We start from the raw sequence: 23904 nt of genomic DNA, 5'->3' as shown, positions 1-23904 counted from the left end.
TATAATATTCTTTTAAAGATGTTGATAGTGATCAGCATGGTAACATCAGCTAGACTAATATTCAAATTTTACTGAGCCACTTTCTAGTTATATGATATATTCTTATATCAAAGTATGCTGTTTTCTTCAATAATTTTCTTAACCTTGAACTCCCATAATATTCTTACCCTTGCACTTATTTTAATATGAATTGTATATATTTTCCATATTCTTGATCATTCAAAATATGTGCTAACTTCATGTATTTTGCAGATGAACTAAGTGATCTTAAGCAAATGTAACAACTTGTTGTCTGAGACTTCAATAACTATTTACTTATATATTCCTTTAGGGCAGAAACAAGCAGAAAAACCTACAAAAATTCCTACTCTGAGACAAAAAGGTATCATCTGAAATTTACAAACTGGTATATGTATAAATTGCCAATAAAATTTAAATGAAGTATGTAATAGATACATTGAGTATACTACCTACAGCAATAAAATATTTTTAACAATCTATATTAAATATTTTGTGAATTTGAAGTAACTATCAGGATAAAACATAGTTTCCTCTGCCTCATTGTATTTGTATCATGATAGCATATGAGCTATTTTGATCATAATTTTTCTTTTTCAGTATCAATTAAGTAATCTAAGTGTTCTATGACTTTAAGAAGATTCAAAGTCAAAGAATACTTTCACAATAAAGAAAGATAAGATTATAACCTTTAAATATTTATTATAAAAATTCACAGTGTTATTTTAACAACACAAATAATTGAAACAAAATGAAGTATTCAAATACTATTTTCAACTTTAAATTAACATTGGTATAGAAATGTAAATGTCAACTTTATTTGAAAAGGGTTTTATTTATTTTGGGAGAAAATGTATATAATGAAATGACATTATTGCTCTTTTTTAATCAGATTTTATTGGTACATGTAAATATACATAAAGATCACATTCATCATAAAGAATTTTTACCTGTACATGATATAACCTGATTCTATTATTTCCCAATCCCCTGATACTGTAAGCCCCTGATTTATGGAATTTTGAGTTGCAAACTTTCACAAACTCTCATTAAAAGCATTCACGTATGCAAGCAAATTGCAGAAGTAGCTCATGTGTCTGCTAAGCATACCCACAGCTATGGTGCTGTGTGCTCATTGTACAGAGACACAGTGTACGGTAGTAGTGTTCAGTCAGAGCCCAGGATGCCCAGAAGCAAGAGGACAAGCAATAGTGGCATAGAAGAGACAGGAGATAGTGCAGAGCAATATACATCATATACAGTATTGGTGGCAAAGGTGTATGAGACTCATTTTAGTTGAATTTATGAACAAATAATACTTATAAATGCTTTCTAGAACACAACATGTTCAATTGGGTACTTATTATATTGCTGATAAAATACCAAAGTATTAATATTACTGTACTTTTTTACATTAGTAAGAATAAAAGGACCTATATTTTAAAATATTTGATGTGAATCATCCTAAAAAGTACTGCACACTTTACTGAGTAATAGGTGGAAAAGTCAAGGTAACTTTAATATTTCTGTGTTGGCTCTACCACTGTGCTTTGGTGGGATACTCATAACCCCAGGTTACACTGAGGCGCTAAACCCTATTTTTGCCACATTAAATGCCTTCAAGTGGTTGTGTGTCTAGGCGATCTTTTTTCAGACTTCTCATCTTTATGATTTACAGGACCAGTGAGATCATATTATAAATCAAAGATCTGTGACCAAAGAGGATTGAGTGATTTACTCAATATCACACTACTTTAAGAATATAATTGTCATAAAACAGTAGTAACATATATCTTTACAAAAATATCTTTGTTCTATTTAGTAATTTAACCTCTCCTATTTTCTACTTCTTAATTTATTTTTCCTTCATAGTATTTTGCATGCCTTATGAGCTAAATTAGATTTAAAATACTGACATAATAAATAAATGCAAGCAATTAAATGTACAGCAAAATCTGAACAAGTTATAATACACAGTTATTTATTTGTTTAATCTGTGTACTTATGTGTTCAAGAGATATAATTGTCTTCTAAGAGGTTGAAGATGCACTGAACTATAGATTCATTTGTTTTTTTCTGGGAATATTTTTAACCATTGGAAGATAATTCTTTACTTTTATGACAGTTTTATTTAAGAGTAGAAATTTAACAGCTAAAAGCAGTCTTAAGCTCATGTACCAAATTTCCAGCCAATGAAATATCACTGTATTTTAGAAGTTTCCAGAGATACAGGATGATTTATTTGTTTTACTAGGCTTATGATGTTGTGTAATATGCTCCTATATTTAAAAATAATCCTTAAAATGTTAGTTAACTTATAGATTCAAAATATGTAATATTATTTTTAAAAATCACATCTCATCCTTAACTCTACTTTTCAGTGTTTACTTATTTGAATCAAAACTAGAATCTGTACCTTTTTGAAGCTCCCAATTCATGTCACATTAAAACTTACAAACACTAAATTTTATTATTTATCAAAGAAAAATAGAATTTTGAACCACATTCATGTTGACTCTTGAAACATGAACATGAGTCCTCATAATCTGGTCTTGTAACAAATGAAAATTTCTTAGGAGTACTGATGAAAGCATGGCTTGGTGAAATTTCCTATTGTTTTCTAATCCTTACTATTATATAAAAGAGTATGTGTTGGGTTGCTGCATACATGGTTTTCGATATAACCTTTACCTTCCTTGTATTATTTTCCAGTTCTAGAGTAAGACTACCACTGTTTCCCCATGTTCTTTATGAAATAACAGACATTTATCTCATTAACTGGATAAGCTATTGATGCTAAAGATGACCCGCATCTGGAAACTTCCATTGCCTGTCCCTGCAGAGTGTCCTGGAAAACTCTCTTTTCCAGATTGCTGAACACAAGGCATAGTTTTTATCAACTCCAGTGGTGATTTGCTTTTATATCACTGTATTAGGGATGAATGTTCAACCCTCTGATTTTTATATTTCACTTTTAGAATTCACAATAATAAGCCACTGGTATTACGAAAAATTTACTTGTTCTTATTTTACTACTACTTTATGGGACTCATAGTTTGTCATGACCTATGGGAGATAAAAGACTTTTAACTTAAAAAGATCACTGTTTAAAAAAACATCACCTTAAGGCACCAGAAAAACAACGAACATTGAAATCCAAATTCCAGATAAGGAAGGAAATCATAAATATCAGCAAGGAAACTAGTGAAAGTGAGACTAACAATATACTGATGCAAACAATGAATTGAAGAGCAGATTCTTTGAAAGAATGCATGAACGGAGAGAAAGCTGTTGATAAACTTACTAAAATAAGAAAAAACCCACATCAATTCAATTAGGAAATCAAAAACAAAGTCTTATAAACAAGTTTGAAATCCCAAAGATTACCAGTAGATACTATGAAAAATTATATTCCAACAAATTGGAATCTTAAAGAAATTAACAGATTCTTACATGTATTACCAAATTACCAAAACTGAACAAGAAATCTCAAAACTTAAAAAAATATATTAACAGGTAATAAAACCAAAGACATAAAAAAATAATTGCCAAATAATAAAAGACCATCACTTGGTGGATTTACAGCAGAATCAGATCAGAACTTCAGTGAGTACATAACACAATTATACCTCAAATTAGTTAATGAAACCAAAGAAGATGGAGTACTTCAAAATGCATTTTGAAAACTAGTAGTACTATAATTCAAAAACCAATCAAGGACCCAAATAAAAATGAAAGTTGCAAATCAATATCTGTGATGCACAGAGATGCAAAACTCCTCCATCAGATATGACAAACAGAATCCTATAAACCTTCAAACAGATGATACATCATGAACAATAGACTTCATCCTAGGAATGAAAGGATGGTTCAATATCCAGAAATCTGTAAATACACATGACAAGAACAAAAGCAATAACAAATAAGACACAATGATCCCAACAGATGCAGAAACAGCCCTTAACCAATTAAAAGAAAAGAAAACAAACAAACGATAAAAACATAGCAGATTAATCCCCTCCCCCATGAAGACAAAAAAAAAAAAAAGGCAGTTGAACAGTACTAAACACAGAGAAGAGAAGGGATCCTCTGCATTTTCTCTGTGGACACTTAAGTCTAGGTAGAGATTGTGATTCACAGTGAAAGGGAGAATTTTTCCTCAGGGAGAAATCTTGCAGAGGAACAGACTGGAGTATCAGGGGCTGAGATCTGCAAGGCTATAGTGGCTCTCTGCTTCCAGGGCCTCCTTCTATGGGTAGCAGCTGGGAGTGACACTACCACAAGCTCCCTCCATCGCCCTGGCCAGATTGCTGGAGAGAGTGCTTGATCAGACGTTATTCTGGGGAAAGTCTGACTGTCTGACTCTGGGACACTGAGCAGTTACTTGACACCAGGACTCCTACTGTTACATTCCCAGAGTGACTGGGTGAGAGACTGTCACAGGAGGCAGCTGACAGCTAGAGAATGGGGTGGAAAAAGACCCCCTGAATCAGGAGCTGAAGAACACAAACCATACTTCCACGGCCAGAGGCGAGCCTCGGACTGAGTTGCTTTGGCTCTGAAAGTTGCAGCATGGATGCCCTTGGGCGACTATCTGTTAAATGTGCACATCCATCAGGGATCAGGAGTCTAATTGCCTTGTTTACCTAAAAGTGTGAGAACAAATGTATACATCTTATCTTGGACACTGCCCCAAAAGTGTACATTCTGAGAAAAAACCCCAAAGATTCAAGTCACAGAGAAATGCTGGAAGTGGTGGCACTGGGAAGGCTGAGGCAGGAGGATTGCTGTGAGTTCAAAGCCACGCTGGACTACATAGTGAATTCTGAACCATACTATGAACTATACGCTGAGGCCCTGTCACAGAAAAATAACAACAGCAGCAAACAAACAAAATAATACAGAGAAACTGTTTTTGCCTTTCTTTTTAATGATAGTATTTGTGCACGTATGTGTGTGTGTGTGTGTGTGTGTGTGTGTGTGTGTGTGTGTGGTGTCCTTGCTTTTTTTGTTTTTCAGGAGTTTATTGAAATTTAGAATGTTTTTCCTCATCCATTTTTCTTGCTTTTTTTTTTCTCTATTTCCTTTTCTTTTCTTTTTCTGGATTTCTTACCTGTTTTTATTTCTTCAGTATTTCTGCTGTGTTCTTTTTTCCTCCTCTTCCTCTGCCTTCTTTCCTGTTAATTTTTTTCTCTGTCTTTTATTCTTCATGCAACTTTTATTTTCTCCTTTATTCAGTCCCCTGCTTGTCATGACTTTTTTCTGTTATATTTTCCTGATTCACTAAGCATCCCTTTAACTTCAGTATGATCATTTGCCCTTTTCTCACTCTCCTCCTCGTATCATGTAGTTTAAGGTTGCAGTTTATACTGCATTCTCCTGTTTCCAAACTCGCATACCTTTATTAATACCATAAAGCTTTACTATCAACAAGAAATCAAAGAATAACAAATGTTGGTGAGGTTGCAGGGTAAAAGGAACTTTTTTACATTGTTAGTGGTGACATTAACTAGTATAACCTCTAAGGAAATCAGTGCGGAGATTACTCAAAAATCTAAAAATAGCAACCCCCTTTGACTCAGCTATTTTCCTCAGTAGTCTCCCAAAAGATTTAAAGACATAATATTATAAGGATATATACATACCCATTTTTTGTAGCAGCACAGTTTCTACTAGCTAAATATTGGGAAAAGCCTGTATGTCCATCACTAGATGAATGGATAAAAATCCTGATATTTCTGTCAAATAGTGGAGTACTACTCTGCTGTAAAGCAGGATAAATTTGATTCATTTATAGGAAAATGGATGTACTGTCAGACCATAATGTCAAGTGAAATAAATCAAACATACGAGTTTAAGTGTTGTATGGCTTCTCTTGTATGAGAAACACAAAGTATAAATAAATTGAAGGGCAAGATAAACATTAGATAATGGGAAAAGGTAGATAAATCTTTTGCATATGAGGAGAGACCTTGAGCTAGAAGGAAGTGGAGGGGAAGCGAAGGAGATATAAAAAGAGTTAATATGTGTTGTACACACGCACCAGCTCCACACCAAGAATGTAACCATTATATCTGGCAAACATGGACTTCAAACTTAAATTAAAATAATTTTATGAGATTGAAAAAACCATTGGTTAGCTATTATGGTAGTGTACTTCTGAAATCCCAGTGTTTTGAGAGATTGAAAGTCAAGAGAATTACAAGTTTGAGTCCAATTTGGCAAAATGGTGAAACACTGTTTAAAACTGAGAATTTAAAAAAGATGGAGATTTAGCTTTATGTGAAAGTTTTGAATTAACCTTCAGCATCAAAATTATAACAAAACCACCGCCATCACCCCTATAGCACAATAAAAGAACTAGTAATAATAGTATTTTTAAAGTAAAAATACAAATCCTTCTAGAAGCTTCTATTAACTGAAGTACTAAAAAGACACTTTGTGTCCTAATTTTGAACAGAACCACTGGTAAAAGTACAATGTAAAGTTCTCAAACTCTCAGAGTCGATCAGATATAGCTGTGTTTGAAAAAAATATTTAGGCTAATCTTGGTACAATCTTCACTATAAAAGTTAATAAAAAGTTGATTCTGCTAAATAATTTAATAATAATATTTAGTCAGGTGTGGTGGTGCATGCCAGTAATTCTGACTGGCAGTGGTGACACATAGGAGGCTGAGGCAGGAGGATCACTGCTAGTCCAAACTCAGCAAGGCTACAAAGTGAGTTTAAGTCCAGCCAGAATTGCACAACAAAACCCTGTCTCAAAAAAAACCAAACAAATTATCTAAAACATTTCAAGTGATAGCAATATCAACAATTATAAAATTATGTAAATTTAATGACTAGAACTGGACAAAATCTTGTGAGCCAAATGTGCAGTAATGCAACTATTTTTGAGACACATTTCTGATAAACTTAAAGAAGTATTACTCTGGATAATAAATATTTTTGAAAATGTTTAATTTTTATATATAATATATACTAAAATATGAGTATACAAAAATAGTTTGAATACATTTGTGATTTGTAAGTGAAAACAAGAGAAGAAATTAGGAATAGAGTATGGTAGAAAGAAGAATAAATGCTGAATTTAAAAATTGAATTATAAGAATTTTTTTTTCTCATGGTGATACCTATAACATTAGCAGAGCCTAACATTTTCTGAATGTCAGTTGCCTTAGGACTAAAATGTTTGGACATAATCAACACTGTAGTTTTAGTTTTTTAAACTATAAAATACATTTTTATTTTTTACATAATTTCCTAAAACAAGTTAGTGTACAAAACTCAAAAATTAAAACCACAGGTGCATATATACATAGCTTATAGGTAAACAGAATTATAGATGTATAGGTAAAGGATAACTACATTTGTTTATAGTTTAGCACTGAATTCCAACTGGCTTAGCCCTGTGATATCTTAGATAATCCCAAGACAACTTACAAAACATAATTTGAAAACATGCTGTCTTCTATCAAATTTATTCTGCAATTCTAGGGGAGTTATCTTAAAGATTTAAAAAAAAAAAAAAACCTTGCTACAAAATGTCTTTGGCTTCAGTTGTCAGAGGAAGAGTATTTCTTATCTATTCCTTTATATGAATGAAATGATATATTCTTTTTTTCTTTTTCTTTTTAAGAATTTCTTCAATATCTGTTAAGTAAGCTGTAGTGTGTGAAGATTTATGATTCCAAGCTTATTAACTTGGTAGCTAAATGAAGGGTGTTGAACAATTCTTAAAATACTAGGTGAATTGCTCTGTGTGTGAAATAAGATGAACAAAATATTTTACTGGTAAATACTATTGAGTTACTCAAAACATTTGGATGATTTATTTAGCAATTATATATTTCTGTGGTAACTATTACATTTTAAAAATCAGTATTGATGATTGACTTATGCCAGTGTTGTCATCTGTATTTTCCAAAAGCCCTTTTCTGTTCTATTCTATGCTTTTTGTTGTTATATTTATCTAAGGATAAAAAAGATGTTTATTTAATTGCATATATTTTCATTTTAAAATCCCATTCTTTGCTATTTTTTCATGTTTTGTTCTTACTTTAGACTCAGAATTCATATTTACAAAAGTTTTGTAAGTAATACCAACTAAACTTAAGTTTAAACTAATGTTGAGGTAATTTATTTTTGCTTTCACCTTATGATATTGATATGTCTGAGTCCACAGTTAGATCCAGCTGTATTATTCTCTCTCTGTGTTCACAGAAGACTTTTTCTATTGAAGCATAAATGCAATCCAAGGCAGCAACAGTATATCAAACACCATCTACTATTATTCATTGTTTAGGAATTGAGTCCTGCTGTACATAAAGTTAATTTTTATTTACTTTTCTTCACAATGTAATAAATCTAAATAATTCTGCATTAGGTGACCCGCTTATGCATCCAGTCACTGGGAAACACTCCTTTGAAATATACTGAAAATATGAGTCCTCAGTAATGTACTGTTACTATATTCCATTAGCTACCATTTCCTCAGTGCCTTCATAGAGAACAGGAGAAGAGCTCTAATTACATTAGTAAATGAGATGCAAATTCAGTCAAGCATAATTAATAACATGTTTCCTATTGGATGTTATTTTATCTTTCACAGAATTCCCAACTTGTGAGCCACTGACTCAATTTATATGCAAAAATGGAAGATGCATTAGCAGCAAATGGCACTGCGATGCTGGCAAGTACCAAATACACACTCCACAGATTTGACTGGGGGCCTGGTTCTCTGGGCTGCTTGGCTACAATCACAGATACTTTGTTAGAGAAGCTTGCAGAGCAATGAAAAACGGTTAAGACAAATGGCTGGGGGTTAGTGCTGAGGATAATGGAGTTCAGTGTTTGCCCCATGGGGCTACGAAAGAAGCTTGTTTTCAAGTATCGTGTTGCACACAGCCTAAATCTACAAACATAAAAGGGGGTGATTAAGAAAAGACTTGGATAATTCAGATACACCAAAGCATTTATGGGAACTGAGGATGAGTTAGTTCAGAAAATATTGTCAAATCATCCAGATGGCTTCAACAGTGACACCTTGCCTTTTATGAACAAGTGATGGTTATTCGCATACTCAGTTGTATCACTATGCTAAGTTATTCCAAAAGCAAATGAACTATATGACTCAATGCATTTTCAGCCATTTACTTTAATCTCTTTCTTCACGTATTCTTTTCCTCTCTCCTGCAATTATTTTTAATAAAAATCTGAATCACTTCCAATCATATTGTACAACAATTTCCAAGTAGAAGTACAAGCATGGTGGGTACGTATTATAGCAGGAGTGCCGAGTAAGTCTTCATGTTGGAGAATGGAGAAGAAGGGACCAAATGGAGGATAAAACTATAAATTCTGGAGCATAGGGATTTTAGATTGAAGAATAATTTTCTGTAATAATTAAGCCATCGTTTGTATCATTCCATGAAATTTCTAAATGACTGTTTTCCCTTTCTTTCATGCTGCATAGATGCATTCAGTCATTAGTTATTTCTGAGTGAAAGAGAAGTTAAGATTTAAAATCCAAAGTCTGTGATTTTTCTTAGTTTATTCGTTCCTTTTAAAATTTGAATTGTATTAGTACAATGGTAGCGCATAAAGATTGCATTAATCTTGAAGAGTAGGTCCTTGGACATAACACAAATTACTTCTTTCTCAGTCCCTTGCCCATTTCCACCCACCTCCCTCCTTTGTCTCTTTCCTTTTCTCCTTTGCTTTCTTGTTGTTATTATTCTTATATTTATGACATGTAACATCACTGTGGGTACTCATCACCTGTAGGTGGCATATTTCAATGCTTCTTATTTCTCCTTACCTTCCCCCACTTCCCTCACCTTTGATCTCCTATACTGATTGCAGTTTCCAAGAGACTTGTTTCCTTTTATTCATCTTTTATTACAGTCGTGCTTGTGCTTTGCCTTAATTTAGGAACTGATATTGAACTAAAGGAGAAGCAATCAACTGTATCAAGTTGAAAATAATTTTCACACTAGGCATGGGAAATATTGATCACTGAATCATTGTCTCTTTTTTCCAAGACAAAAACAAACTCTATACAGAAAAAAAAAAAAAAAAAGATACATGTTTTATAAATAAAAACAACAAAAACCAAACCTGTCTTCCTGGATCAGTTTTTCCTACCTGATGTTGCTGGTTCTTCTCAGATGACGACTGTGGAGACGGGAGCGATGAATTGGGCTGCGTTCACGCTTGCTTTGACAATCAGTTCAGATGTTCCAGTGGCAGATGTATCCCTGGACATTGGACCTGTGATGGTGACAATGACTGTGGAGACTTCAGTGATGAAACCCAAGCAAATTGTACCAAAGAAGGTTAGCAGCTTTGTAAATCTATAAAGCCTTATTCTAAACTGATATATGTTTGGAGCACTTCTAAGTGAATCATTACATATAAACTTCATTGCTCTTCTGATTCAAAATACACGTGTGGAACTATATGAAATTATGTGTGTGTGTGTGTGTGTGTGTGTGTGTGTGTGTGTATATATATATATGCTCACTACTTGCTTTCTTTTCTCAGCTTTCTCATCTCAATGATCACTTATACATTGATATTTTATGTGATGTTTACTTAACATCTTTTAAAATTTTACCCACCTCAAGGCCATCCAAAATAGGAGTAAAAAATAAATAGGGATAATTTTCCTCTTGTATCAACCTCAAATTTCTTTCCTTAAAAATTGAAACAATATTTTATTAAATAGAGATACATCTACCCTGATTTATTTTGTGAATGAGAAAAAAGAGATGAAGGCCACTGTTCTCAGCACGTCTATGAGGAGGCAGACACTAACATGGATTTACATTGTTTGGCAAAGTTTGAGTCATCATAGGAACAATATATTAGATATTGTACTGGAAATTGTAGAAAAATCATCTCATTTATCAGTGTTGTAGTCAATGTTCTTTGATAGAAATTTCTTCTGCTAAAAAATTGAAAGAATATTTTTTTTCATTTCCACAAATATTTGTGGAGGGCTAAGGGATAGACAAAAGGGAAAAATGCTTCCCATGTAGCTTAAATATCTACTATACAAATGGACTAAATATCAAATGTTTTCTATGTGGTGGAATGGGGGAATTAATGCATTCTGATGACAGGAAGTAAAGTTGAAATTTCTGCTTCTCAGGAGATATGCCTGTCGTCTACAAATATTTGACAGCCTCTACAATGGACAATTTCTAGAGTATTTTCTCTTTACCTGAATTCCTCTTATTTATTCTCTCTTTCTTTGTCTGTTTGCTGCCTTCCTCAACATACTATATATATATATATATATATATATATATATATATATATATATATATAATGGTGTTTGTGTCAATGTTCTGAGTGATTCACAGAAACACACAGTGTTTGATTTTTGTTCTACCTGTGTCTTAGATTACAATAACAATACAAATGATCCAAATTCATATAGTTTAAAGATGACCCTGTGGTAGGAAGGAATGAAAAATAAGTGTTCATGTGTAATGGTCTTCGCAGGATTTGTGTCTTTTTTGGGGCTGTAAACATAGGAAGAAATATCATGAGAACAAAGTGATCAAGAACACTTTGTGGTAATATAAGGTTTAATGTAAAAATAATTTAATTCAATTTTACCTAAAAATTTAAAGTTATGAGGTATAGATAAAGTTACTATTTAATGTTTAATGTTTCTTACATTATACAAAAGATTAATATTCTCTCTCATTTTCTTTCTGGCCCATTTATCTCTCTCTTCTTTTTTTTTTTTTTTTCTATCTTGTGTCTTTACTCTCAATTCTATGAGTGTAGGGAACTAGAACATTTTTGCTGGTGATTAATCTGGCTGGAAAAGCAAATTATATATGAAGAATTATTTCTGTTAAAAAAAAAACTTGAAATATCTTTCTGGGCGGTGATTGACATTCATTTCTACATTAAGTTTAATCTGTATCTACCTCACCTGGCAGATGTCTCTGAGGCTCCTGATGGGGTGTGCATCTGTGGCCTGTTGGCAATGCTCCACACATTGTTATGAGATATAAATAGCCTCAAAGTTAATTTATTTCCATCTCAGAAGCAAGATCCCATCCCTTTCGTCTATTTCTGTTTATCTCTAAGTTAAAATAGCCATTTTACATTAAGAAATTTTGAGAAGATTGTTTTAGACTCATGAATGTCCATAGTGAATTACATCGCCTCTTGTAGGATCTGGGGGGTAGATTATTTTTTAGATTGAATTATGTAGAAGCAGTGGCAAATAGTGTTAGTGGTCTTCAGGGAAGCTCAATTTTAATAATGAATTACAGTCAAGGACATATTATCATAGGATGCCATATATTCCTTATGTCATTAAGGTGAGACTAAAGGAAATGATTGAGATAATCTATAGCAAAAAATAAGCAAGAGAATGAGGGAAACTTCATATAGAATTACTATTTTATCACATTATAAATGGTACTTGTTTCCACAAATCACAACTTTTATATGGTAAATGCAATGCACAGGAATTTGGAAAAGTCAACATTCTGTGATGACTTTCAGTGTTTACCCATCACTGTTTTGATTATGTATTCTGATAAAGAAGTTATAAAATAGTGGTGAAACATAGAATTAGTAAAGCTTATTAGCAAACTCATTTACACGTGCAGAATTTTTGAGGCCTTTGCCAAGGTAAAGCAGAGATTTGATGCAATTAGATATATAATTTGGTCTGAAAACCTTCTTTGGAAGAAAGAACAGGGGATTCTGGCTTGAATTTTAGACTGCCTGTCAAAATTAATCAAATTCACCATATAATTGTTCAGCACTTTGCTTTACACTGCTTGGGTAAGAAAAGCATATGATGTGATTTCAGTTCATTCATACTGTTTTCAAATGGTAAAAGTACTCTTAAACTAATTTTAAGAGGAAAGAAACAACAGAATCCTGAAGGTGGAACATCGTGTATATAATCTCCATCTCAGAAAATTACTGATCAGTTCATATTCTGTGTTAATCACTCTGACATCATTTTGAAAAGGAAATATCTCCACAATGCAATAAGTTTTGAATCATCAATGTGATTAATACATGGGAAACTTGAAGTATATTGCCCTTAACAGTACCCATCTCTCTAGTTCCCTTTTAATATTATGTTAGCTTATTTTGCTCATTTTTCAACTTTCTTATAAAGCAAAAAAAAAATTCAGTGTCTTAAAAATCATTATTTTTTATGTAGTCACTGTGGTATACACGCAAACACACACAGAAAGAGCAGGAGGCAAAGGAAAAGGGATCACAGACATGCAAATCATGGAAAGAGACCATCTGCGGCACACTTATTTCCTTCCTTAGTCCAAAGCCTGTCATTAATTTACTTTGGTTTTACTTTTGCTTCTGAAACCTTTGGTTTGTACAATTTTTAAAGCTACAGGGTGTACTGTTTTTCTAACTGGAAAAAATAAGTGAATCTAGACTCTCACCAAATTTAGTGTGAGGTACCAAAATTACCTCTAAAGCTCAGGGATGGACATGTATTCATCTATCAAAGGTTCTTAGAGAAAGGTGGCTTCATCTGTTAGGACATAGAGAATAAAGTTAAAATCAAACTTCAGTCTTTTCTTATAAGTCATCTACTCATTAGTTGTATTAGAAAATTAAGCATAATGTGGATATAATTTCACATTTATAAAATACTAAATATATGAAATTATTTTGACATCATTTCAGTCAGTTTAATTTATTTGAATTATGTAAACTTCCACTCACAATATTTGTTAAATGTCAGCTATATTCATACATGGAATAAGGCATTTCTAATATGAAGATTTTCAAATTGTTTCATATCTTTAGATAGGTCTTCCCCAAAATAAATTTACACTCAAAAACTGTTCTAAAAATATATGCTAAGCAATCTCAATCTAGCACAGACTTGATAAAGAAAGGAACAGATATTTCTCTCAGTTAGATTTCACCTAAATGTAATTTTCCCTAATCAAAATGTTCCTCAAATATTTGTATTCTGTATTTTGATGTGACATCTGATTCTGGTTTTTGTTACTATTTTTAATGCCTTCTCTTTGGGGGAAATACATACTGCCTGCTCCTTGAGTGAACAATGTCAATGATGGTTGAACATACATAAGCTTCTATTTATATGATCTTCAATGTAAATTTACCATGACTAATCTAAAAAGATTGCAAATTCATGATCTATTTAGTTAGATGACATTGCTAACATATATGCTCACATATGTTCATGCTCATCTATTTCCACTATTTACTTTGGTTCCTTCTTTGGATACTTCCACCATTTTTTCCATCTGAGTCCTCATTCATTGTTTTGTCATTCATTAATTTCCTTACTTACTGTTTCACATTTAAGACATGAATTAGGATATTCTCAGTATTGTACTTTCACAAACATGCTATTTAACACACATTGTTAAATAAGTGTTAATTTCTTGACCACAAAATTTGATTACACTATTAAAATCTATCCCTTCTTGGTCTGTCTTTAGCAGGCTGTAATATATGGTTTCATTTTCATATGATGTACAAGAGTAAGTGCACTGAATGAGTGATGCACATTTTTGTAGTATGTTATCATTTTTATTTACTAAGTAAATATTGACAGTTCCAACTCTGAATTCAATTTAGAGGAAAAAAGCATAAGGTTCCTCCCTTATCTCATGTTATTAATTCCTTTTGTTTTATTTTTTCTGCTCAACTGTCAATGAATTTTGAATCTTTTGCATCTATCATTTTGCATTATGTGCCAGTAAGGAAATTTCATTATTGATAAATAAGGGAAGAATAGTGTGTTGATATATGTTGCACTAATTGTGAAGTACTTTATAATTCTTACCATATTCAATTTTCATATAAACATTACATAGAAGTGTTAAGCTATTTGTCCAGGATTGCAGTTGAAGTTCCACATAAAAATTGGTTATTCCTTATTCCTAGATCCAATATCTATTTTTATAGAGTATGATTTTTTCCTAAGTTCATATGAATTAGCATTTATAGAACACCAAGTAATTACTGCCTTACTATGGATTGCATACTGCTTCATTCAAATATCAAAAATTTATTACAAGAGATTGTAATGAAATTTCATAATAGACACTAGAAGGGACCAAAGCTATTACATTAAAATCTACATGTAATTCTTTTCTCAATTCTATTTTCCTTTCCCTCTGTATCACTTTGATAAAGTAGATTCTGGAATTTTTCTTGAGAATGACAGTGAATATTTCTGTACAATTTCGTCAGGCACCCAAAACCGTATTTGTCATTAGAAAAAAATCACTTTATAGAGCCAGAAAATTTTCAGTAAACTGAAAGAAAATTAAAAAATCATTTGGTTTAGTTCTTGCACACTGTGTCTGTGAGGAAAAGAGCTCAGCTGATAACACCCCCTCCGTGGGTATATAATTATACCAAAGTATTATGCTGCTTCCTGGAAGGTGCTGATAACATTTGGTGTTAGAAATACTGAGACTGAGGCCTTTGAACCACCAAGACATTTCAGAGAAGATTTTGCATTCATATGATCATGCTAAGTCCTTTATGGAAAATTAAAGAAGTTCTGACAGAAATGCAAAACAAAAGAGTTCACTGTCTTACAAATAAAGCCTGAATACGCTGAGAGCAGTGCAGCTATCACAGTCTAATTATAGCTGAAATCTTAGGTTATATGTTTAACATGTACACAGTAAACCTTAAAGCAACATCTTTTTTTTTTTTTTTTTTTTTTTTTTTGTCTTTTTCGTTTTTATCGGTACCGGCGATCGAACTCACGACTGCCTGCTTGCAAGGCAGGCGCTTATGCCGCTGAGCTAAATCCCCAGCCCCAAAGCAACATCTTTTGACTTGCAGCCTATATCACATCATCAGCTCAACTATAGAGTGTGAAAGAGTACAATGTAGTCCTTGCCACACAGAGAGCAAAATACCAAAAACTGCTGTACACAGTCATGTTCAGGGATGCTATGTAGACGTTTCTATTCATTTATTTTCTTTCTAATTGTAGTAAAATTTATATAACACAAAATTTATTGTTTTCACTATTTTAAGTGTATGTTTCATAAGTATTAAGTACATTCATATGGTTGTACAAGCATCACTACTTGCCCATCTCTAGAAATCTTTCCATTGTGCAAAACTGAGACTTTATCTATCATTCAGTAACTTAGCCTTTCTTACTTCCAGGCTCTGGAAAGCACAACTCTACTTTCTGTATCAAGGTTTTTAAGTACTCTTTGTACCTCATAAGCAGAATGATGAGCATTTATCTTTTGTGACTGATTGATTTTACTTAGAATTATGATTCAGGGTCCATTCTTATTGTAGCATGTACCCATATTTCCTTTATTATTAAGGCTGGATAATGTGCTACTACAGCCATTTTGTCATTTGTTTTCTATGTACAGTGTATCTTTTTTTATCTCTCAGTTTGCTGCATCATGGCATTTGTGTTTAGTTGTCATTTTTTTGTGATGAAATTCCTCTCTCTTTTCCTTTGGGTTACATTCTATATCTATTACCATCATGATTATCATGGATAATTTTCTTAACCTCTTACAGTTACTGTCATAAAACTATGAATTTTGTTCATATTATGTAAATTCGATAATATTTAAAGACTCTGCCTCATATATTGGCCTTATTTCTTTCAGTTGCCTATGTCACAAAATTGTATTCTTATACATTGTGTACCTAAAACATAAAAGAATATTTTACATGCATTTCTTTTAAATTACTGTTCATACAAAACAAAATATGAAGTTATAAACCAAAGTTATTGTAATGCTAGCTTGTAGACTGTTTTGTTCAAAATGTATTAATAGCTTAAATCATATAGAAGACATGAAATTTAGTTATAACCACAATAAAAATAATACCAGGTTTTATAACTGCCTACATATTTCCCTGTACTGAAACCTTTATTACTTCATACAGCATTCAGTGTCAGTGCCTTTCATTGCACTGCCTTGATTTTTTTTTCAAGTTACCTCTAGTAGATGTGTTCTCTTTTTCTTCCTATTTTTCTTGGGAATTCTTAATTGTCTCTGGTTTGAGAAAGTTTTATCAGATATACTATCTTGGTCGACAGTGCCTCCTTTTTTTACACTTTTTAATACATAATTCCATATTACCTCTGACCTCCAAGTTTCTGATTTCTGTTGAGGATCTTTTTCTGTAAGATGACTTCCTTCTGTCTTGCTGCTTTTAAAATTTTCATTGACTTTAGTGTTTGATCTTCTGATTGTAATGTGTCTCAATACAGTTCTAAGAGTTCTTTCTACTTGTTTGTTGATGCTCTTCAGTGTGGATTTTTATGTCATTCATCAAATTTTAAAAGTTTCCATGCCTTTTTCTCTTCCAATGTTCTCTTCACACACATCCTTCTCATTCTGTGAAATGGATGTTTGTTCTCTTGATAGTGTCTAGAGGTTCTTTATATTGTTTCCTTCAATCATTTTTCTGTCCTTACATTTTATATTTCCCTTGTTTTATTTTCATGCTTGGAGATGTTTTTTTTTTCTTATTATTTTAGTACACAAATGAAAATCTGAATTTCTCTGATGAAAATTTCATTTCAATTATTATATTTTTCAATTTTGAACTTTCTTGTTTATTTTTTGATATCCATCTCTATTGACTATTTTTATTTTGCTCGTTTTCTTGACTGACCATATCTCTTTGCATTTCTTTAAGATAATTCATTGAAAATCTTTAATGTATCTACCATTGAGTCTTTGTCAGGAGAAGTTTCTATTGTGGCTTATAACTGAATTCTGATCTAATGTTTAGCTATTCATCCTTAGTTCTTTTCAACAGGCCACACTCTATTGTTTCTTTATATGCTTTGTAAGTTCTTGTGGATATCTGGAACTTTGAATCAAATAGTACAATAACTGGAAATGATATTCTTACCATCACCCTAGGTGTTTTTTAATTTGTCTGTTTAGTTTGTTATTGCATGCTACTTCTGTCAAATGTCAATCTAAAGTCAGAATTTAAATTCTTCTCAGATTTGTTTCTTAGCCTGTACATTTTCCTGGATGTGCATGATAGTTTTCTAATTTTTCCAGTAACATGTTTGAAATTTTAAAACCTACCTGTTACTTTTTGATTTTCAAAACGAGGAAAAGTGACCAAAAGCATGAAAAAATAAGCCACACTGTAAAACTTATAGAAGTCACCTTACCTGGCAAAATAAAAAAGGTGATAAATAGTCACCATTTCATTGTCTGAACCTCTTAGACCAGTAAAAGCCATAACCTGTGACTATCTGTCAACATCTGTGGGACAGGTCTTCTGTTCCCAAAATGGGACCCAGAAGTTGGTCTGAAACTATTCCAGAAATGAATGCATGATTGTTTGCCATAGGTCCAGGGTTTGAAGGATTCATTGTGGTATTGTATCAAGGTCTGACATTGATCAAAAGTAACTATGGCTTTACTATCTAAGCTTGACTCTACACATTTCAAGTTTTCCATAGAGTGTAGAGTTACAAAATAGTTACAACACACAGTCTATCAGTGCAATTGTTCTCTAGATGATCACAGATATTTCTGCTTTTCATTGTTTTCACCATCATCTTATTAGAATTCCCAATTAGTTTTTTTCCTCAAAAACCAATATATAAACAAAAACTGCAGTTAATTCTCATAATTAAGGATAAACGATAAAATTTGAGTTTAGGTTCTAATAAATCGTGCTATGGATTTAGTAGAATCATGTGTGTTTCTGATCTAATGCTTAGCTATTCATCCTTAGTAAAAATGGATTTTTTTCCTTACAAGATAAAATTAAATGCAAATTAAGCTCTGTATAATTGTACAGAAGTATAAAATCTCTTTTCAATGAAACAGAAATTATCTGGCTTAATTTTATTCCTTCACATATGACTTTTTTAGAAAATGTTAATACCAAGATATCAAAACAGCGTTAATTATTAATGGATTTTATCAGTAGGAAACCCCTTTTTTGTTTTGCAGGACAAAATATTTCTGTTGCAATCATTTAAGTCTTAATACTACAAACAACTTTTACATCCACACAAAGAAACTCAAGGATTTGCAATCAATTAGTAACAAAAAATATCTGTTTTGAGACTCTAAAGTGTTTCTAGCAATGTGCTTATTTGGAAAATCAAAAGAATCAGATAAATGTAATTGACAAAAGAAAACTATTAGAAAAAGTTCATGAAACAGGGAAAAAAAGAAGGCAATTATCCTCATTTTTACTGTGCAGAAAATGGATAACAAGTGAAGCTTAGATATTCCAGATTAAAAGAATAATTAGTGTATTGATATCAAAGTAATCATTTTTGGGAAGATACAATTAATAATTGAATTCAATAGTTAACAACAAAAGAAATGCTTTTAATGAAGACCTTCACTCTGTTTTCCTGCTATTTTTAAAGAGATGAAAATAAGGACCATCGTGTCAGGAGTCAATTAATTTTCATCTTCAAATCAGCAAACTCTCATACTATCATCAAAATAATAGGACTTATAAAGTTCAGGAGAAAATAAACTAGATAAAGAGTTGTAAAATGTATGAAATAATGAACCACTTAAATATTGAGTGATGTTTATGCATTCATGAGAGTAAAGAAATAGGAAGTGATAGGGCTACAGATTTAGTTCAGTGGTGCAGCATCTGCCTGGCAAACATAAGGTCCCTAGTTTGATTCCTGGTACACCCCAAAAAGAGATAATAATATTTCCTGTTGTTGGGGGTTGGTATTTAGATTCCCTGAGAAACTATTTAAACTGTCATCATCTGTTTCCTTATTTATATCGTTTTAACTCAGTTTTCACTTAGATATTATATTTTGATACTGTACTGACCATTTCTCTCATTTTTTTTTACATCAGTTACTTGAGGTCTACTTCAGTATTCATGACTGAGTGGGGTTTCTGAGGAAACATTGTCATTATCTACATTCAAACTTTTCTTTAAAATGTCCAATAGGAAATATTTTAGTTTTTTCCTATAGCGGTACCAGGGAATGAACCCAGAGCCTTTATGCCGAGCTCTCTCTCCATTTTTCTTTTTTCTTTTGAGATTAGATCATACTAAGTTGCTGAATGTCCAGAGTTGGCTCAAATGTTGGATCCTCCTGCCCTATCCTTTGCCTCTTGGATTAGAAGCATGTACTAATAATCTGGCTGCTATTTTAGTTCTTAATGAGATAATCTTGGTAGAATTCCATACACCAAAACCTAAACTCTGTGAACCAAAACCTTAACTGTGAACTAAGTCAATTTTTAAATAGTTTTTAATCTCAATAATACTTCAACTTTTTAGGGAAATATTGCTTACCTTGAGTTGAAATATTTGATATTTGTATGTCTGCATGCCTATGCGTTAACACTAAGAATGATTTTATATTTTCTTGGCCATCCATACTTTTTTTTTTTTCTAACATTTTTTTCTAACTGGTTTGAACATTAAATATAAAAACTTGGATTCTAGAATCTGTTTTTTCCCTCAGTTTATTACTAAACCCATGTGCTAATAAATGTTCTTGATTGTTTTACAGAGCATCTTAGTGGGATAATATCTTGGGGCATGGAATGTCTGACAGATTAAAATATGTTTGCAGGAAAAGAGAATAAATTACAAAATCTATGCCTAGATGTGGGTGGGAGGTTATAGGAAGGACAAAGAAGTAGGAAAGTAAATCAAGAGACATGACAAGTCAGATGACCTACAGTCATCAAAGTCCCGTGGAATAAAGACAAGAAGCTTTAAAAAGGAGGACTCAGTTTAATTAGTACACAGCAGAGTTTATGGCAACCTCACATAGAGGGCATCCCATCGGAGACTTTTCTACTTAGATGGAGAGGAGCAAGACAGCACATCCCCACCAAGCCCAGTGCAGGCTCTAGCATTCAGCCCAAGACCTAAGACAGGAGGGTGTTCAGTAAGCATGAGTCTCCTGAAGACTTCTGAAAGGCAGGGGGAACCTTGCCTTGTTAAGGGAACGGAAAAGGTCCCCTCAGGGAGGGACAGAAAAGCTTATTTCCATATACTATTTGTAAGTGGAAAGAGGCCATCGACAGAAGTGCAGCCAGGTTGTTTTCTCACACTGTCAAGGCTGGGAAATGAAGTCTGGAAAAGCAAAGTAGGGCAAATAGTTGCCATGGTACAAAGATTACTAATAGCGATTCATGGAAAATGCAGAAATACATCCGGGCCTGGCACCTGGTTATTTGAAAGGTAGGAATATCTGTATTCATGCTATGCATAGTGTTTTTTAATGTTTCATAGCACTATAATGAAACAGAATTAAGATATAAACTGCATTACAGCAATTTAAAAGAGATCTCCTCCCATGGATTGCTCTCACAATTTAAGTAACCCATTGTGTTGCAGACCCATTACTAAGTATAGTCTCAGAGGAGCTTTAAAACCTTTTATAAACCAGGATTTTGACTAAAGAATATCTATAGTTTAAATATAATTGCTGCAATCTTCATGTTTTTATTTTGACTTTAGGGAGAAAAGATTCTTTCTATGTAGTTGCTAGTCTTCCAACGACAAATATTTAGTCACTGTTAATTCATTTAAATATTTGGATAAATTCCACCATCAGTTGGCACATTTACTCCAGGGCTTTGTATTTATTTATTTATTAGACTTCTCAAATTGTGTGCTTGGTTTAAAAAGCTTTAGGGCAAAAACAGTAAAATTGCATTAGTTAAAAATACAACCACCATCGGCAACATGAAAACATAACAAGTAAAACAGCATGAGCATATACATATTAACATAGTTATCATTTTAGCGCTCCCCTGGGACAAACCATGTTGCAAAGATAGATTCTCTGCCAAGCCCTGAAGCCCAGGAGACTGGAGCTCTGGGCAACTGTGCATACCTGAAACTCGGGTTTCAGGGTCAGCACAGGCTCCTCAGCAGAACATAGTGCTTTGTCCAGAGGATAACAGAAGCTACTTTTGCGAGGCAAGACGTTTTGGAAGAAATAAAATTCTATGACTTTAGAAAATGTTTTCTCACATTAAAAACTTTTTCTGATGTTTCAAAGCATGAACACCCACAAAACTTAAAAGGAATATTGAGAAATATGTTTGTGGTATTTTTAATTTATCGTAATTAAATGAGAGATGAAGAGGGACAGGAAAAGTAGCAGTGTAAATATGTGTCTGTACATTTGTATGTGCTACTCTACCTGACTTTAGTGTAAACTCTCAGAGTTGAAACAGATGAAATATACATTTAATGCATATATATATATACTATGTAGACTGCATACCAGATCAAGTCAGAATTTCTGTGATTTCCATTGTCCACTAGGGTTAAATCTAAATAATTTAGTGTAGCATACAAGGATTTTCAAAGTCTAGGTCTAGCTTGCATGTCTACCATTGTCTTTCTCCTTCTCTCCTCTTCCTTTTACATTCTACACACAAGTTTAAAAATACTGCTTCGTTCAGAAAATCTGCCATCTTTTTGAGATTCCCTTTGCTGCATTTTTTATTAGGGCTCAAACCTGTATTTTCTGTGGCAAGTTGCCATATATGAAATCTTGCCTGGATCAGTTTTCCTCTATGTGTATTTTTTGTGACATTCTCTTTCATTGTAATACTTATGACATGGTTTTATATTTGTATGTATTGTCTGTTCATGTGTGTACATATCATTCTATGACCTCTTCAAATGCAGAAACTGCTATTGTGCACCTAAACTCCAGCAGCAAAAGTCATTTATCTGGTTTCCCTGCTCCCATATATGATGTCGTTTTTTCCACGTGTAACCAAAAAAAGTCACAATGTAAATTAAATTACACTGCCATCAGCCCCCAGTAGAGCCTCCAATCCCCAGTAAAGACTCCAATTAAGTTTCTAATGGTTGTTAATAAATCCCTGTAAGACCCTGCCACTACCTGCCTGGCGATTGTAACTTTGCTCACTGCCATTACACACTTTCCTTTCTCTGTGAAAACCAAAGCTGTTTCTGGCTTTTGGATCTGTGCAGTTGCGGCTGCCCCTGCCTGGTATGCTGTTTACCTTAGCTTTTTCATATCTACCATTTTCCCTTCATTTTGGATTTATCTCAGCTGGAACCTTCTGTGATCAATCTTCACAACATGTAGTTATGCTTCAGTCATTGTTTATTGTGGTCCTCAGTTCATGAAGTATACATCAAGTTAGCTCCTTTTCTAGGCGTACTGCAAGATGGCACTTTCTGCAGCCATTGTGATTGTATTGGACCAAATAATAGGCACATAATTTGTATGATTTAATCATGACTTCTGATTAAAAACAATGTACATCTATTCCTTTCAGTCCTGATAGGTGTTCACCCAAATCTTTCCTTTCTTTTCACTCAGTCTCAACCTTTCAAGTGGCTACTAGCTGAGCATGGTGGCACATTCTTGTAATCCCAGAACTCTTTGAAGCTGAGTCATGAAGACAGCAAGTTTGAGCGTAGCCTGGGCAACTTAGCAACTTTCAAAAACGTATATCAAGACAAACAAACAAAAGAAGCTTGGAGATGTAGTGAAACCTGGGTTCAATTCCTTACATACAGACACACACACGCCATTCAAGTGGTTACTCATATATCAACTTGAGTCTTTCAGTGATCACATTGGAAATAGCCTTCCCACTAATCTACTATGTATATGTAATGTGAGCCATAGTTACAGTTTTTTATATTAAGATAGAGTCTTTTTACTTGTCTGTGACTACAGTATAACCATATTACTAATTTCTTATGCTTTCTATGACATTACTATGATCCATGTTATTCATAACTCTTAATACTTTATAGACTAATTTAGATTATTTCTCATATAATAATTTATGACATGACTACATGCTGTCCTCTACTCTCATGTAAGTTCTATGTGATCAGCAATTTTTCT

General features: G+C 32.9%; 1 protein-coding gene across 7 annotated transcripts in view; it reads left to right on the top strand.

The window, feature by feature from the left end:
• Lrp1b (LDL receptor related protein 1B) overlaps positions 1-23904 on the top strand; it is a 1703137-nt gene that overhangs the window by 1058760 nt on the left and 620473 nt on the right. For 4 of the 7 annotated variants that reach the window (XR_010050782.1, XM_063259026.1, XM_063259025.1 and 1 more), the window contains exons 19-21: positions 332-382; positions 8632-8712; positions 10190-10357. The exons of 1 other annotated variant lie outside the window; for it this stretch is intronic. Coding sequence is in view for 5 of the 6 variants with exons in the window: in XM_063259026.1 (XP_063115096.1) it covers positions 332-382; positions 8632-8712; positions 10190-10357 (300 nt within the window). In the remaining variant the exon portion in view is untranslated. The remainder of the gene's footprint in view (positions 1-331; positions 383-8631; positions 8713-10189; positions 10358-23904) is intronic. 2 more of the 7 variants (XM_063259024.1, XM_063259027.1) reach the window with 1 other exon arrangement.

This window comes from Cavia porcellus, unplaced genomic scaffold (assembly GCF_034190915.1).
Source record: "Cavia porcellus strain 051 isolate PalLab524CR breed Dunkin Hartley unplaced genomic scaffold, mCavPor4.1 scaffold_12, whole genome shotgun sequence".
NCBI lineage: Eukaryota > Metazoa > Chordata > Mammalia > Rodentia > Caviidae > Cavia > Cavia porcellus.
The sequence above is the reverse complement of the archived record's forward strand: the minus strand, read 5'-3'. Positions and strand labels throughout refer to the sequence as shown.